General features: G+C 36.4%; 2 protein-coding genes across 2 annotated transcripts in view; both read left to right on the top strand.

The window, feature by feature from the left end:
• The first annotated feature begins 1690 nt into the window (after positions 1-1690).
• HOXA11 (homeobox A11) lies at positions 1691-7918 on the top strand. Its single transcript, XM_040352915.1, has 2 exons — positions 1691-3111; positions 6389-7918. The coding sequence occupies exons 1-2, from the start codon at positions 2448-2450 to the stop codon at positions 6619-6621; spliced, it is 897 nt and encodes a 298-aa protein (XP_040208849.1). The 5' UTR covers positions 1691-2447; the 3' UTR covers positions 6622-7918.
• A 7012-nt stretch (positions 7919-14930) lies between these two features.
• The window catches only part of HOXA10 (homeobox A10), a 3917-nt gene continuing 874 nt past the window's right edge, over positions 14931-17973 (top strand). The window contains exons 1-2 of the mRNA XM_040352914.1: positions 14931-15881; positions 17600-17973. The exon at positions 17600-17973 is cut by the window's right edge and continues 874 nt beyond it. Of these exons, the coding sequence (XP_040208848.1) occupies positions 15044-15881; positions 17600-17874 (1113 nt within the window). The 5' untranslated portion in view covers positions 14931-15043 and the 3' untranslated portion in view covers positions 17875-17973. The remainder of the gene's footprint in view (positions 15882-17599) is intronic.

Below are 17973 nucleotides of genomic sequence, written 5' to 3'. Positions count from 1 at the left end.
GTGCAAAGTAAATTCGCCTTAGTGAATAAACCCCATAGATACATATCTTTGACATATCAAACCTTGCAGCGTTTATGTGTGTAGTATACAAGAACACACATACATGAGCTGAAGTGTTAAGGAGCCTCATGCACCCTGGTCTTCATGCCCTTTAATTACCCAATAACGTTCATGCAAACAAAAAACAAAACAATCCTCTGAATATCTGTTTGGGTATTTAAAGTGAACATTGACTAGGGTGAAACCATTCTTAGTAAATCAAGGCTATAAGCACACACAGAAAACAGACACATATGGGTTTATTTACTAAAGCTAGAGAGGGCAAAATTAGTCACAATTCTGCAGAGAAACCAATCATCTTCCAGGTTTTATTGCTAAAGCTTAATTAAACAAGCTGAGGTTAGAAGCTGATTGGTTTCTCTGCAGAATTGACGAATTTTGCCTTCTCTAGCTTTAGTAAATGAACCCCCATAGATACATATCTTTGACATATCAAACCTTGCATCGTTTATGTGTGTATAGGCAAGAACACATACATAAGCTAAATTGTGAAAGGAGTCTCATGCACCCTGGTCCTAGTTCCCTTTAATTACCCAATAATGTTCATCCAAATAATAATAAAAAAAACAATCCCCTTATTCTGATTGGGTATTTAAAGAGGGCACTGACTAGGGTGGAAAATCACTCTTGGCTATAAGCACACACACAGATCAGACACATAGATACACAACCTTGGCATATGAAACCTTACAACTATTAAGCCTCTTTGTGATATGAAGCTTTATGACTAAAGTCCAGTGCAGTGTAAAGTGATCAGACTTGACCCTAGGAAGGAAATAGTAAGCTACACTTTGGTTTCAGGCAGTCAGAGTGGGGGAAGGGGCACTGTGCCTTCTGTTAGTCGCAATGCACATTCCCTTGGAGCATGGGGTCTGCCCCACACATCCTGCCACTCTATGCAGCATAGGCAATTTCTATCTATGCCTTTACATTGCAATCCTATGGAGAAGGGTGCACAGGCGACTTTGCTTCCTAATTGCAATCCTGTGGAAAAGGGTGTACAGGCGACTTTGCTTCCTTACAGTATGGAAAAGAGTCACATGCAACGTTGCTTCTTAATTGCAATCCTATGGAAAGGGTACACATGTGACTGCCTCCCAATTGCTATCCTATGGAAAGGGTGCACAGGTGACCTAGCTTCCTAATTGAAATCCTATGGTAAGGGTGCACAGGGACATTGCTTCCTATTTGCAATCCTATGGAAAAGGATGCACAGGCGACTTTGCTTCCTATCTGCAATCCTATGGTAAGGGTGCACAGGGACATTGCTTCCTAATTGCAATCCTATGGAAAAGGATGCACAGGCGACTTTGCTTCCTATCTGCAATCCTATGGTAAGGGTGCACAGGGACATTCCTTCCTAATTGCAATCCTATGGAAAAGGATGCACTGGCGACTTTGCTTCCTATCTGCAATCCTATGTAATGGGTGCACACATGACTTTGCTTCATATCTGCAATCCTATGGAAAGGGTGCACACATGAATTTGCTTCCTCTCTGCAATCCTATGGAAAGGGTGCACAGGTGACTTTTCTTCCTAATTGCAATCCTATGGAAAGGGTGCACAGGCGACTTTGCTTCCCAATTGCAATCCTATGGAAAGGGTGCACACATGAATTTGCTTCCTCTCTGCAATCCTATGGAAAGGGTGCACAGGTGACTTTTCTTCCTAATTGCAATCCTATGGAAAGGGTGCACAGGCGACTTTGCTTCCTATCTGCAATCCTATGGAAAGGGTGCACAGGCGACTTTGCTTCCTATCTGCAATCCTATGGAAAAGGATGCACACATGACTTTGCTTCCTAATTGCAATCCTATGGAAAGGGTGCACAGGCGACTTTGCTTCCTAATTGCAATCCTATAGAAAAGGTTCACATGTGACTTCGCGTCCTTACGCAAATTTGCTATGTTTTTTTGGCACAAGCTGCTTCTACTGTTTTTTCAAGAAGAGGGAAGTGCCATGCAGGGAGTTATGGAGGAAGACAAAGACTTTAATGTTGCACTACTTAGGAATGATAGATAAATATAGAATGAGGGATGTCTTTATTGCGCCCTGCCTCCACATTATCCTCAGTCCATACCCAGGCATGGCTCTAGGAAAGGCACTGGATGTAGGAGCTAAAAAAAAATCCCCATCATGAGTTACATTTCAGATTACATGCTTCTATGAACCTAGCAAGTGACGATCTGTTGCTTCCCTTGAGATGGCTACAAAGAAAAAGGGTCCATAGTCGCAGCTTGTCAATTTCAACATCTGATCACATGACCAGCACCTCCCTGCTAAGGATGGGGATAGATTTCCACGTCAGCTTACGTCTTCAAATTTCTACTTCACGGATCTGCTTCAAAGAGGCAGCTGCATTAGAGAATCATGTTAAGCTCAGCTAATGCGGACAGCCCGAGGTAGCCTAATGATGGATTTTGATGAGCGTGTTCCTTGTTCCTCTAACATGTATTTGCCAAGTTGCACTTACTACGTCTCGGGTCCAGATTTCTCCAGCCTTCCTTCCTTTCTCCCCCAAACCCCTTCTTCTCGTCCCATGCCCTATTCCTATTCTTCCAACCTACCCCAGGTGCAGCCTGTGAGAGAGGTTACCTTCAGGGAGTATGCCATTGACACCACCAGTAAGTGGCACCCCAGGAGCAACCTGCCCCATTGCTATTCAGCAGATGACATTATGCACAGAGACTGCCTCCCTGCCTCCAACACTGCCAGCATGGGGGACATGTTCGGCAAGAACGCCTCCAATGTCTACCACCCCAATGCCAACGTCTCCTCCAATTTCTATAGCGCAGTGGGCAGGAATGGGGTGCTGCCACAAGCCTTTGATCAGTTCTTTGAGACAGCCTATGGCGGCACAGAGAACCAGAACTCGGATTATTCCAGCGACAAAAACTGCGACAAACTTCCCGGACCTTCTGCCGCAACTTCAAGTTCGGAGCCGTGCAGGGAGACAGAGGAGAAGGAGAGGAGGACGGAGAGCAGCAGCAGCAGCCACAGCAGCTCGCAGTCATCTTCCGGCAACATAGAAGACAAAGCCAATAGCTCGAGTACGTATGAACTACAGCAGCAGCAGCGCCTTTGCCTGTCACAGGCTCTGCAATCTAGCGCACCGCTGGTAAAAATTTTATATGCTGTTTTATAAGCATATAAGGTTTATGGAGGGCCTTTAGATTTCCCCCAACAAAACTTTGTTATAAAAGGCAAGATCACGTGTTTAGCACTGAAATTAGCCGTGAAATACCAGCGACCAATGGATGCATTAAGACAATCCTTCCCCTTTTTTTCCCTTTTAAAACTCTGGGGTCGGTTTTTGTAGAGAATAGAGTCAGTAAGAATGTGCGCCAATAAAATGACACACAAAAGCAAGCCTTGCATGCTTTGATATCAATGTGATGTTGCCTTGCCTTGCCTTGCCAGCAGGACTTCTCTGACACTTTTGGGGGGCTACAGGGAAAGGCATGGGTTCTGTCTGTAAAACCTTGGGGGATCAGCAGCCCAAACTCATTAGACTTAGATGTTGTGGGCGCTTAGACAGACAATGGGGGCTTACATTGGGGGTTAGGGTTTTAGGGACAGTCTGTTGTCATAACATTTGGGTTTAACATGTCTGTGAAGGTCCTCATTTACTGGTAGTAGTCACTGGCATTAAACTGGACTTGTTCTATATATGCTAAATGAACATTAGTTCAACATTATAGGACTGGTCTAGTTGAATGTGACCAACTACTACAGGCTGCTGCACATTAGGGAAAGTCTGTTGTAAGTCTTAAGAATTAACAATTGGTTTGAACATGTTTATGAAGGCTGACATTTATGCAGTCCACTGGTAGTAGTCACTGGCATTTAACTATACTTGTATTATAATGCTAAATGAACATTAGTTCAACATTGTAGCACAGGTCCAGTTGAATGTGACCAACTACTACTGGCTATTACACATTAGGGAAAGTCTGATCAGAAATAATATTTAATTTTACAGCCTCTTCTACTCCTTTAGTTATCATTCTCCCTTGGTTCAACATGTTTTTGAAGGTTCTCATTTATGCAGGTCACTGGTAGTAGTAATTGACATTTAACTGGACTTGTTTTATAATGCTAAATAAACATTAGTCCAACATTATAGAAGGCGCCCTGTTCAATGCGACCAATTACTACGAGCTTTTACACATTCGGGAAAGTCTGTTGTCATCCCTAAGAATTAATATTTAGGTTGAGTATGTTTATGAAGGTTCTCATTAATGCAGATCACTGGTAGTAGTCAGTGACATTACTGGACTTGTATAATGCTAAATAAACATACTGGACTTGTATAATGCTAAATAAACATTAGTTCAACATTATAGCACAAGTCCAGTTGAATGTGACCAACTACTACTAGCTATTACACATTAGAGGGAGTCTGTTGTCACCCCCTAAGCATTAATATTTAGGTTGAACTTGTTTATGAAGGTTCTCATTATTCAAGTCACTGGTAGTAGTCAGTGACTTATATCTGGACTTGTATTATAATGCTAAATAGACATTAGTTGAACATTATAGAACCAGTCCAGCTGAATGTGACCAACTACTACTAGCTATTGGGTTACAGATAAGGAAGGTCAGTTATGATTCCTAGAATTATAATTTGGGTTTAGCATGTCTGTGAAGGTTCTCATTTATGCAGGACCCAGTGATAGTAGTCACTAACATTTACCTGAACCTGTTCTATAATGCTAAAACAACATGGTTTTAACATTATAGGATAAGTCCAATTGAATGTGACCAACTACAACTAGCTATTGACTTACACATAAGGAAAAGTCAGTTGTCATCCCTAAAAGTATACATGTCTGCGAAGGTTCGGACTTATGCAGGTCATAGTGATAGTAGTCACTGACTTTTACCTGGACCTGTTCTATAATACTAAAACAACATGGTTTGAACATTATAGAATAAATCCAATTAGTATGACCAACTACAACTAGTACAGGGAAAGTCAGTTATGTTAGGTCCCAGATTGCAGTACATTTTAAAGTCTATCTATCTATCTATCTATCTATCTATCTATCTATCTATCTATCTATCTATCTATCTATCTATCTATCTATCTATCTATCTATCTATCTATCTACCTATCTATCTATCTATCTATCTATCTATCTATCTATCTATCTATCTATCTATCTATCTATCTATCTATCTATCTATCTATCTACCTATCTATCTATCTATCTATCTACAAGTTCTTCATAGCTTGCAGATAAATGCACACTCTTGATGAATGCCTGCATGTATTTATACAACAATATGGGCAATATATATCTATATATAGGTATATATAAATAAATGTGTAAATACATGCAGGCATTCATCAAGAGTGTTTATTTATCTGCAAGCTATGAAGAACTTAGTAGATAGATAGATAGATAGATAGATAGATAGATAGATAGATAGATAGATAGATAGATAGATTGTTGCATGCCTGCACGTATTTACACAAGGTGGGCAATATATATATATATATATATATATATATATATATATATATATATATATATATATATATATATATATATATATATATATATATATATATATATATATATATATATCTACATATATATATAGATATAATCTATACATATATAGAAATATAGATATATACACATGCAGGCATTGATCAAGAGTGTTTATTTATCTGCAAGCATGAAGAAATTGTAGATAGATAGATAGATAGATAGATAGATAGATAGATTGCATGCCTGCACGTATTTACACAAGGTGGGCAATATATATATATATATAGATATATATACATGCAGGCATTGATCAAGAGCGTGCATTTATCTGCAAGCTATGAAGAATTTGCATTTGTACAATGAGATTGTCTGGCAAATTCTTCACCAATCTCAAAGGCTGCAAACTTTTGCACCCTTATGAAATGATTGGTATCACATAAAATATTAATTATCTTGTATTTGCACTTCTTGTGGTTCCTGTGAAACTCAAGGCGTCAACGTGCAAGTTCATAAAATATTCCTGTATTACAATATCATTTAGCTCCTCGAATACTATTAATAGATTATACTGTAGTTTCTACTGTAGTTGAAGAGCCATAAAAATTATATAATCAGCAATATAAACAGAGGCTGTAAACACGTTTTGTTTAATAGAGCCCATAAGTGCATTACTTTTTAACTATTTATGCGCTGGGTTTGCGTGTAGTGCTGCTGGGACTCTGAACCCCTCAGGGTACAGTGATTCAGTAAATGACTTTTATTGGAGAGGATTGTAAAGCAACACTATTTCACCATAACAGTATGGTATTTGTTTCTTGTTCCACAGGTGGACAACGTACCCGTAAAAAGAGGTGTCCTTACACCAAATATCAAATTAGGGAACTGGAAAGGGAGTTTTTCTTCAGTGTCTATATTAACAAAGAAAAAAGGCTGCAGCTTTCTCGAATGCTGAATTTAACCGACCGACAGGTCAAGATATGGTTTCAAAATAGGAGGATGAAAGAGAAAAAAATTAACAGGGACCGATTGCAGTATTACTCCGCCAACCCCCTCTTATGAGAGTAACTACGTTTTTCCCGGATCTGCCAAAAACTTCTTTTTTTTTGGTTGCTCACGACAAGGTCAAGCCACAAGGTTACATGTATGTGGATGTGCGTGTAACTTACAAACAATGGGAAGTACCATTTGTTCATGAACAACACATCTGGAGCTTCTCTGCCTCTGATCTTGTGTCTGGACATGTGACGGGGAGGATAAGGGTAGTAGTGCTCCTTCCATTTCCCAGCACCATATGCTTGGAGAAAGGCAATCACCAACTATTAACACACATTTTTTTGGGTTGTGTGTATGAAACTGGACAAAAATTTGTTTGCAGTCTTGGTAAAGGACCAATTTCAACGCTCGGATTCGGTTATTATGTTGTTGCTATCTGTTTGTGATCACCACCGCACCATCCATAACAATCCAATGTACTGTTCCAGAAGCTGTTATTATTGCAATTGAAATCAATAGGGCATGTGGTTTACTGGTTAGCTTAATTTCCATGTGTCCTACTGTGTTGGTTCTTTGAGCACTCTTATCAGTCACAGCTAATGCCACCAATGCGGTCTAAAGAAATATGCACTTTGTTTGCTAATATCAATCTTTGTCTAGGACTGGCCTGTGGAGTAACCACAGAAATATTAGACAAGCCCTCCATCCTATTATGATCTATTCCAATCAACTGTGCAGCCAGACAATGACATAACCATCATACACAGGAAATGATCAATAATCTTCAATAGTATATATCACTCCTTTATACCAAAATAAAGTCAGATCTATTATTTTAATCTGAGTTTATGCGCCCAGTCCATAGATTATGTTTAGATTAAAATCTCATTTAAATATATATAAATCCTTAAAAAAAAAAAAGAACCAAAGTTATTAAAAGCAATTATAACAGATATTTGAAAATATATATTAGTTTATGGGGACACGATGCTCTATTTGTACTATCTCTGTTTGAATGTATGTTTCATATGTTAAGTGTAAATAAATGCCATTTCGTATTTCATTCAACACGTGTTTTATTTACACATTTTTGTTTTATTATTTTCTTTTATAGTTTTTTTTCCCCAAATGACCATCTTCAAATTTATTTTTTTTGTACATTTTTCTACACATTTGTCTTTTACACCTTTTGCTTTTGAGTAAATGAAAAATGTTGCCAGAGCTAAAGGTTATTTTATGTCACTGTTTACTTACAAACGCATATTTGATATGTATATAGAGTTTGTTCCATGCAGTTTTGGTGGGGTGCATGTAAACAGCAGGAGAGCACACAAGACAAATAAAATTGGTTGGAAGTACAAAACTGTTACCTTGTGTTGCCTTCTTCTATACACATTAAAGTTACACCTGCAGTATATGATTAATAATCTGCAGACTGCAGGCAACGTGCTCCCACTTTTAATAGATTTCTCCAGTAAATGCTGACGCTGCAGTCTCAGCCTGACGAGGTCACTGATTGAGAATTATTGATTGAGAGATGGATTTCATTTTCATAGCTATTGTCTGGCATATTCTTCTTAGTGGCCTAGTAGAAGGGGGGAAAGGCAGCGAAGTTGCACCTGAATAACCCATGTTTTCCCGTTTATACTCTATTTTATGCATCATACATAGGTTCTTTGGCTTTCATCATTTTTAATACTGGCCTGTTTTTCTTTTGTTTTGGATGCAACAGTTATTATTTAAGAACTCCATTTAATTTGTTTTGGGCATAGCCTGTTTGTACATATTTTATTGCAGAATGGCTATCTGGCTTTGAACTTCTATGGAGCTATTGTTGGACATTGCACATAACCTTGAGTGTCTAGGATTCTCTGATCCTCTATTGTTTACAGAATTCTTTGGAGTTTATATGTCACTGCAAGAGAAATGTCAAACATTGCCCAGGCTGAGGCTTATCTTTATTTGTAAAGAAAAATAAAGTTTAGTGCATTCATTCTCTCTCTCTCTGGCAAATACAAACAGGTCCAAATTGCACCAATAGTGTTTTAAAACAAGGAAGGAGAACTAAAGAATTAGGTAGAAGAATGTCAAAGAGAAGTTTACAGGATATTTCCTTTCTGGGTTAAATATTAACTGGTTTCCCTTGCAAATGCTCCAGACCCTAGAGGCCTGCAGTTTATCCGCCAGAGTCTTTGGTCTCCTGACCCAATAAAAGCTCATGCTCTGTGTTGCTAAGGCAATTCAGCAATAAACCGTGTCTGTGATTTGTGATTTGCATATTTGGAATGCAGGGCTATAAACTAAACACAGGGTATGCAGCCATTTTTGTGAACGTGATATCAGTGCTTTCCAACAGTTGCTTGAATGGACTCTCTAGCATCTCTTTAACATGACAACAACAGGAAAAAAAAGAGGAGAAAATAGTTACAATTACATGGAAACGGATTGGCCACAAGATGGCGTTGTCCAGATCAATGTCAAAGCCGCTGTGCCAGGAGAAGCCAATGCTAGAATCTTGGCCTTTGTTCTCTTCTTATCAAGCGAGGAGACTACAGGGAAATTACAGTTTTTTTTGTCTCAAGAGCAAAGTTTGTCAGTCACTATCTGATTAATGCAAGCTTATGCTTTGGAAAATACACGTTTAAAATGTAAAAAATAAAAAATTAATGTGATGGACAAAGCAGCCAAGGTAAGTCACTGAATGCAGAATTATCCCTGATAAAGATATATAGAGATTGTGATAAATGTGCAATTATCCTTTTTTTCACAGAACCAAGCATGTAAGTGTGTAGCTACCTGCTGCTATTACAATATACATGACAACCTGTTCTCAGGGCTATGTATTTATATAAAGGGGTCTTGCTAGATTGGATAAGGAGGAAACTGCTATGTTTTTGACTACCAGGTGATATACAATTAAATATATACACAGACAGGCGGACTAACAGACAGACAGCTGTATAACAACACACTGTGGTTGATTTACTAAAACTGTAGGGTGCAAAATATGGTGCTGTTGTGCATAGAAACCAATCGCCTACCAGTTTTTTTTTAATCAATGCTTAATTGATCAAGATGAAGTAAGAAGCTGATTGGCTGCCATGCACATCTGCACCAAATTGTGCACTCTCAACCCCACTGTTACTAAAAAAAAAAGATAACAAGGATACAATACGTTTACAAGAATGCCAAGCATTGCTTTTACTGAAGTAATACCCATCCATTTCTATTTTCAATACAGCCCTATATAAATGTAGCATGTAAAGGGATTGGTTATTCTATCAGGTACATGATAATTAATATAAGCCCAGGTAGTTGATATTTTACATATAGCACAGGTTGATTACAATATGTGCAACAGTTATGGTAATCTTGTTTCCCCTCTTGGCACACATAAGGCACTTATTTTTAATTACATTTTTATACTAATTTGGACGATAAAATGTTGATAAATAGAGGTTTTTATTTGTTCTTGCAGACTATGTTTCTTTTAAACCAGTCCAGGGAAATGTATAAATACTATAAACTGGCCAGTAAATGCAGGGCCAAAAGTATTGTATGACCCACAATGATGCACTGGAAACGAATGGAACCGGATAATTAACAGCTAATATTAAATTAACTGAACAAGGAAATGTATGTTGATAACATTTAACTGCCCTCCAAGGCGACATTGCATTAAGCTGCCGTGTATTTGACATATATCCATAAACTTTATATTTTACACTTTTATACTGATAAATACTAGGTTTTGAAAATTACAGTATTTGCTTTAATTCAGACTCCCAGAAGCACATATTGAGGGGGCAATGAGCTTTTAGAAATAGTCCCACATACCTGATGCAATTTTCCTGAGGTTTTAAGCCCCATACACACTATTAGATTTTCTGCATTTTTTTGCCTTCAGATTTACCAAAACCATGTAATATAAGGTCAAACCTTACATTTCAATTTGTATGCAATCAGGCAGGCCCTTTCACTACATAAATCTGAAGACAAAAATCTGCAGAAAATCTAATAGTGTGTATGGGGTCTTACTCTTACCCAAAGGAAAACAGCATCTGCTACCCCAGCAAAGATTATTTAGGACTCCTAGTGAGAAAAAAAATCAGTAATGCAATAAAATGAAGTACTTCCTGTAATATTTTTTGGACACTGTACTCACAATTGTAACGCCTGTCTGCACTGAAATATTTATAGTAAAATTGGGTGTATCATCCCTTTAATCCAGGTTTAATCTGACATTTGGAACACATGTTATGTATGTTATTTAAGTATTGTGATTTTAAACTTTGATCGTGCTGATGTGAATCTAGAGGCCAGTGAGAACAGTGCCCTGTCCTAAATTAACACCCTGGCATTATTTTACTTAAGGAGTGTAACCTGTGTGCACTCCAATCATGTTCAAGAGAAATTACTTTTTTTTCAAATACCCTTGCTTATGATTGGGTGTTAGAAATGAACACAAGTTGGCTTTAATCACACCCAATGCAAACATCAATTTCTATACAGAAAAAAAACTAAAATAAAGCTGCCTAATATGTTTACCCACTCATAGCATATCCATACCAAGGCTTAAAGGGTTATTTAAAAAACAATAAATCCCCTGCTAATGTAGATTTCATGTTGAAATGTCTTCAAGAAGGTGTTTACACCGAATGGTTTCAGTTGTGCTTCGATAATAACCAAGCTCATGTATATCTGGGTGTAAAAGTATTATTGTAACATTAATAGGCATTTGTCACCAATCTTGGCACCAGGGAGCCCTCCATATGATTCAAAGCACCACCCTGGATCCAGTCCAGGGGAAAATGAAACTATTTGGCAACCATGCACATTTTTGACAGTTTACAGTTGTTAAATACAAAAATAAGAACAAAAAGCAATTTACAAACTGTCAAATTTCAGGAAATCTATTATGTAAACAGTCACAAATATAGGGATATGTGTTTATAAGAATTTTTGTTGACCCTGGATTCTTATTGTACATAACAACATACAGATGTGGGTGGCTATAATTTAATAACTATATTGTTTTTCTTGGTGGCTACACGCATTTTACCTGCATTTTCTCCCTCTTTGTTTATATGGCGTTTTGGGTTTATAGCTAGCATTTTAGGGCAAGTTCTTAAATTGAGAGTTTATTGAAATAACAGTGATATTTGGGAGTTATTTGGACCTTTGATATGAATTACAGTATACACTGTCCTTCCACTAGAATGGAGCAGGCAGCTCTCCTAATAGAACGTTGGCTGCCTGGCTCTGTAAGGGGAAAATCTCTATTCACATAAGTCCCATTTGTTCTTGAAAGGAGATTCCATTCGGTATTTAAAAAGTAGTTTGGCACAAAGCACAGCTTTCACTCGCCGAATTGTTCCTCTAAGCTCCAAACTGACCATTTATCGTTTATAGTTAAGATTTAAATGTGCTGTATTAGTTTTACTTGACTGAGTTTGATGATACTAGTTTACTATTTGCCTTGCTCTTGTTAGTGATTAAAGAAAAGAATGGATCCCGCACACCACTGGGCTATTAAACTTCATGAACTAGACGTGTGCCTGACTATAAAAGGCATCCAGATTTCTTTGTATAAACACATCTGCACTCATCCAATCTTCCATATACACACCTTTCTTTCTGTGATATGCTATTATACAACAATACTTCTGATATTAATTACATCTGAAGGGCACGGGTCTACAATAGAATCTCCTGGGCTTGTACTGTTGAACATGGCCCATGGCCCTTGGAACATGTGACACTGAGCCTTTTGTTGTGTCTCACTCACATGCATGAAACAGTAAAAAAAAAATTCATTTACAGGAAAAAAAGAAAAGAAAACACGTTCTTTAAATTTTTAAGTAGAAATATTTAGCTGGCGGTGATGAGTTAAATGTGTATCATACCTCCGGCTCATATAGCAGAGTTTCTTATTTCTATGACGTCACTACAGATGTTAAAAGCCTAACATATCATGCATATATATATATATATATATATATATATATATATATATATATATATATATTTTAATGTATGCAAAATATAAATATAAATAAGTTCAAATATATATTAAACTTTACATATATATATATATATATATATATATATATATATATATATATATATATATATATATATATATATATTATGTATGCAAAATATAAATATAAATAAGTTCAAATATATATTAAACTTTACACACACACACATATATATATATATATATATATATATATATATATATATATATATATATATATAATTATATATTGTGTAATATATATTTGTGTTTATTTTTATACTTTTCTGTTATTTTCTAAGTTTATATATACTTTTATATATATATATTTATATATTTATATATTTTTTATTATTATTATCTTTTGTTAGCTGGCGGTGATGAGTTAAATATATATATATATATATATATATATATATATATATATATATATATATATATATATATTTAAAATACTTAACAAAAAATAATATATATATATATATATATATATATATATATATGTATATATTTATATTTATTATTATTATTTTTTTTGTTATGTATTTTAAATATAAATATATATATAATTATTATTTTTTGTTAAGTATTTTAAATATAAATATATATATATATATATACACATATATATGTGTGTGTGTGTGTGAATATAAATATATATATATATATATAAATAAAAATGAATTCAAATATGTATTAAACATTAAACATTTTTTAATATATATTATATGTGTGTGTGTGTGTGTGTGTGTGTGTGTATAGGCGTAAACTGCATTTTATTTTACTTTTTTATGCTTCTGTTGTGTGGGTGTTTCTCCAAATATGGAATTAACTTTACTGAGGCGGGGTGGTATACAAAAAAAAACCATGAGTGTGACGTAAGCCTGTGTTTTCTATATGCAGTTTATAAATGAGCTAAAATAGGAAATGTGACTTGCCAGTTATCAATGAGATATTAAAAACACAACAATGTGTGTTGTAGAGCAGACTGGCTTGTGGGACATGTACAATGACTGGCTGTGGTCCTATTGCACTGATATTAAAGGGAAAGGTTTTACAAGTTCTTCTAAACGTGGGAGTAAAGTGTTTTACTGGGGTGCTCTAAGTAGGGGATGGTTTTTGTATTCAGTAACTCGTCCAGCAGTGCACAAACCTTAGAGAGGGCCCCAAGGCTTCCTATTCTTACAGAAACATGTGAACCCTGCTCATTTCATATGGCCTTCCCAGAAGAAAGTCACAAGTGGAGGCTAATAAAACTGTAGCACTGACTTTAAAAAGCAGATATTTTCCTTGAGCTTGCAAAGGCAGACTAGCTTGCTCTAGCAGACTACAGATCGTCTGAAAGCCAAGGGTAAGTGCTTTGGGGATGCGTGGTTAAAAATGGTGCACTGATTTACATACTAAATCAACTAATAAACTCTCTGATTCATCTGACTTTTTTCACACCACACATCCGAGCTGAGCAATGTGGTTTGCATAGAGTAATATTTGATGAAATGATTTGTATCGTTCTTCCTGAGCCTCTGCAACAAAAGGAAGAAAATATTAGCCAAATGTAAGTCAGAAACTCCAACAGGAGCCTGGGAAAGGCTAAGTGTAGTTCTTTAGTTCTACTAACATCAGGTTGTAAAGTTCTACCTACCTTTTTTTACAGCTATAGGAACTATTATAGGCTGTATAACAGCACAGTGCAGAATGTATAGAACCATAGACACCAACCGTCTAATGTTTTGTATTGCTAATTAAAAATTTCACATTTCTAAACTTATATTTTTAATTTTGTGTGTCATGCAGTAGCCAAACAAAGAAATCTACAACTAATAATAATTAGTTATGTTTATTTAGAATTTTACTTTTTTGCTGGTCAGTAATGCCGACTGGATCATGGTCTTTAGCCATTAGGAATCACTCTGAAGACCACCCCAAAGAATTCCTACAATTCTCTTTCTATAACTGTCTGACTCCTTTTTTTTCCTCCTATTGTCCAATCTATACACTCAGCCTATGTGCGATTTATTTGTGTATAAAAAGATGTTGCATATAGAGAAAAATCTCAGATAATGATATTTTGTATAAAAATATATATTTCTAACTTTTTTTTAATGAAAGTAGCCACTATTTTAAAAGTATAGCTCATGCATTGTGATGTTGTGCATAATAAAGAATGATGTGCCTACTAGAATAAATGTGTATTATGGTTATGTTTATATAAGTCAATGACTATATATATATATATATATATATATATATATATATATATATATATATATATATATATATATATATATATATATATATATATATATATATATATATATATATAATAGAGGTCGAGCTAAGATGAACCTTTGCATACGAAACTGGACTGGGAGGGGTTGGTGCCTAGACGTGAGCTTTCATTGGCTGCATTCATTTGCCGTGGTGCAGGGGTATCTCTAATCATATTCAGCATGTTTTGCACAAGAAATGTCAGCCAGAAAGGAATATCTGCTCTCTTCGCCAAATTATTCCACAACAATGTCATGCTCAGAGGGTCCGGCTGCGAACTCTTTCCTGGTGGATTCGTTGATCAGCGGAGGCAGAGGTGAAGCTGGGGGCTACTACCAGGGAAGTGGGGTCTACTTGCCCCAGGCGTCCTCCGAGGTGTCCTATGGGCTTCAGAGCTGTGGACTTTTCCCAGTTTTGAGCAAACGAAATGAAGGTCTCCCCCCAAATCACACAGCGCCCCCCACATCTCAGAACTATGCTCCAGGGATGGAGGTCTGGCTAGATGCCCCAAGGTCCTGCCGGGTGGAGCAGCCTGAAAGCCAAGCAAGCACCTCCTGCTCTTTTACCCAAAATATTAAAGAAGAGAACTCCTACTGCCTCTATGACTCTGACAAATGCCCTAAGACTTCAGCTGCTGCCACTGACCTTTCCACTTTCCCAAGGGTTAATTCTGAGGCTAGCCCTGGCCACAATGCCAGCTCTGTTCCAGTGCCAGGCTACTTCCGTCTCTCCCAGGCTTATGGCTCATCCAAGGGCTATGCTGCTGCTGCTGCTGCCGGGCAGATTGCTATTGCACCGCCACACTTTGTACCCCAGCCCCAGGTCCGGTTCGACCAGCCCCTGCCTTTGTCTTCCATGCCCGCAGACAACGTGCGGAAGGATGCAGAGGAGTCGCCCCCTAGCAAGCACCCAGGAGCAGCCCAGCAGCACATAGCAGAGGACGAGACTCATCACCACACTTCTTCCTCCGCCGCTGAGGACTCCTCTCCGGCTCCATCTGACAGCAGCAAACATTCCCCGGAGAAAGACACCGGAGGTGAGCAATTCTATGTGACATCACAAAGGGAAGGGGCATATCACCATTCACCAGCACACATCAAGACCTCTTTCTTTTTTTATTATGATCCTTTGAACTATTTAATAATTGGGCGTGAGGACGTCATAAAAATCTTGTCCATCCTAAACTTTACACCACATGCTTAACTGTGCTTTGTCCTACAGGAAGTAAAGAGCCACTATAAAAAAAAGAAGCATAGTTATTTATAGGACTGAAGAGAGCTACAGGCGCCACTACCAACTTCCCATCCAAAATATGACAGTAAATACCCCTGGTATATGTGTTAACTAGATGTGAACTGCCCTCTGCTTCCCTGAATAGTGTCGAACCCAACACTCTGAAAGGCTCTGGCCTGTAGTCATTGCTTCAGTTGTTAAATCAGATCACTTATTTCTATTAGCTACACACCAACATTTTTGTGTGTATATATATATATATATATATATATATATATATATATATATAGAGAGAGATATAGAGATATAGAGATATAGATATATACACACATATATGCTATCTTTTACAATGGAACATATATGTAAAACATCTATCTATCTGTATATTTATCCATCAACAGAGAGAGGGAGGTAGAGTGAACACACAGATTTAGCATATATTTATTATATTTAATATATATGCTATAATATACCTTGGGACATACATCTATAGAGAGGGGGGTAGAGTGAACACACAGATTTAGCATATATTTATTATATTTAATATATATGCTATAATATACCTTGGGACATACATCTATAGAGAGGGGGGTAGAGTGAATACACAGATTTAGCATATATTTATTATATTTAATATATATGCTATAGTATACCTTGGGACATACATCTATAGAGAGGGGGGTATAGTGAACACACATTTTTAGCATATATATTTTATATATAAATATACAAATCTATCTTTATATTTATCCATCTACAGGGAGGGGGTAGAGAGAACACACACACACTTAGCATATGTTTATTTATTTTTAATATATATATATATATTTATATACATCTAACAATTTACCATGGGCCATACATCTATAGAGAGAGAGGTAGAGAGAACACACACAATTGGCATATATATATATATATATATATATATATATATATATATATATATATATATATATATATATATATACTATATTTTATCATGGGGCACATATGTAACTAATCTATCTATCTATCTATCTATCTATCTATCTATCTATCTATCTATCTATCTATCTATCTATCTATCTATCTATCGATATCATATATTTATTTACACCTATTGGAAACAACATAAGCATATACTAATACAGAGGTTACACATCCTCAGAGGATTATTATGCAGTATTATGAGCAATGTTACCTACTGTAATCTTTGCCACTGCTGCCTTTATACGTAAATGTATTTCATTTTATTTTTTACATTACAGTACTAAATTACTAGTACTAGTATTTAATAATATAAGCAGTGGTAGCACTAGGTCAAAATAGTGAAGTCATTATGCAAATGAGTTATCCTCATATCACTGTGTTCATTAGTCTCTTTGTATGCATGTATGATATGTATATATATATATATATATATATATATATATATATATATATATATATATATATATATATATATATATATATATATTTTTTTTTTTTTTTTACTTTTTTCCTGCAAACTATGTATTGTAATATGACTTTGTTCTTTCTTAGGTAACTCCAAAAGTGAAAATGCAGCCAACTGGTTAACAGCTAAAAGTGGAAGGAAGAAACGCTGCCCATACACCAAGCACCAAACCTTGGAACTGGAAAAGGAATTTCTGTTCAACATGTACCTGACTCGAGAGCGGCGCCTAGAGATCAGCCGCAGTGTCCACCTCTCAGACAGACAAGTGAAAATCTGGTTTCAGAACCGCAGAATGAAACTCAAGAAGATGAACCGAGAGAACAGGATCCGGGAGCTCACAGCCAACTTCAACTTTTCCTGATGACCCTGCACACCTTTCCTTTTCTTTTCTTTTTCCCAATGTATCAAAAAGCCAGTACTCTTCCATCATGGTTTATTCTCACCATTAATGGACTAATAA

This window comes from Rana temporaria, chromosome 5, assembly GCF_905171775.1.
Source record: "Rana temporaria chromosome 5, aRanTem1.1, whole genome shotgun sequence".
NCBI lineage: Eukaryota > Metazoa > Chordata > Amphibia > Anura > Ranidae > Rana > Rana temporaria.
This window is presented reverse-complemented; position numbering and strand designations above follow the sequence as displayed.

What these genes read in the sequence shown, in the direction of transcription:
- HOXA11 (XM_040352915.1), top strand. Translation starts at nt 2,448, where the DNA reads ATGCGGACAGCCCGAGGTAGCCTAATGATGGATTTTGATGAGCGTGTT. An exon ending in AGACAAAGCCAATAGCTCGA is followed by an intron (nt 3,112 to 6,388) that starts GTACGTATGAAC and finishes CTTGTTCCACAG; the next exon opens with GTGGACAACGTACCCGTAAA.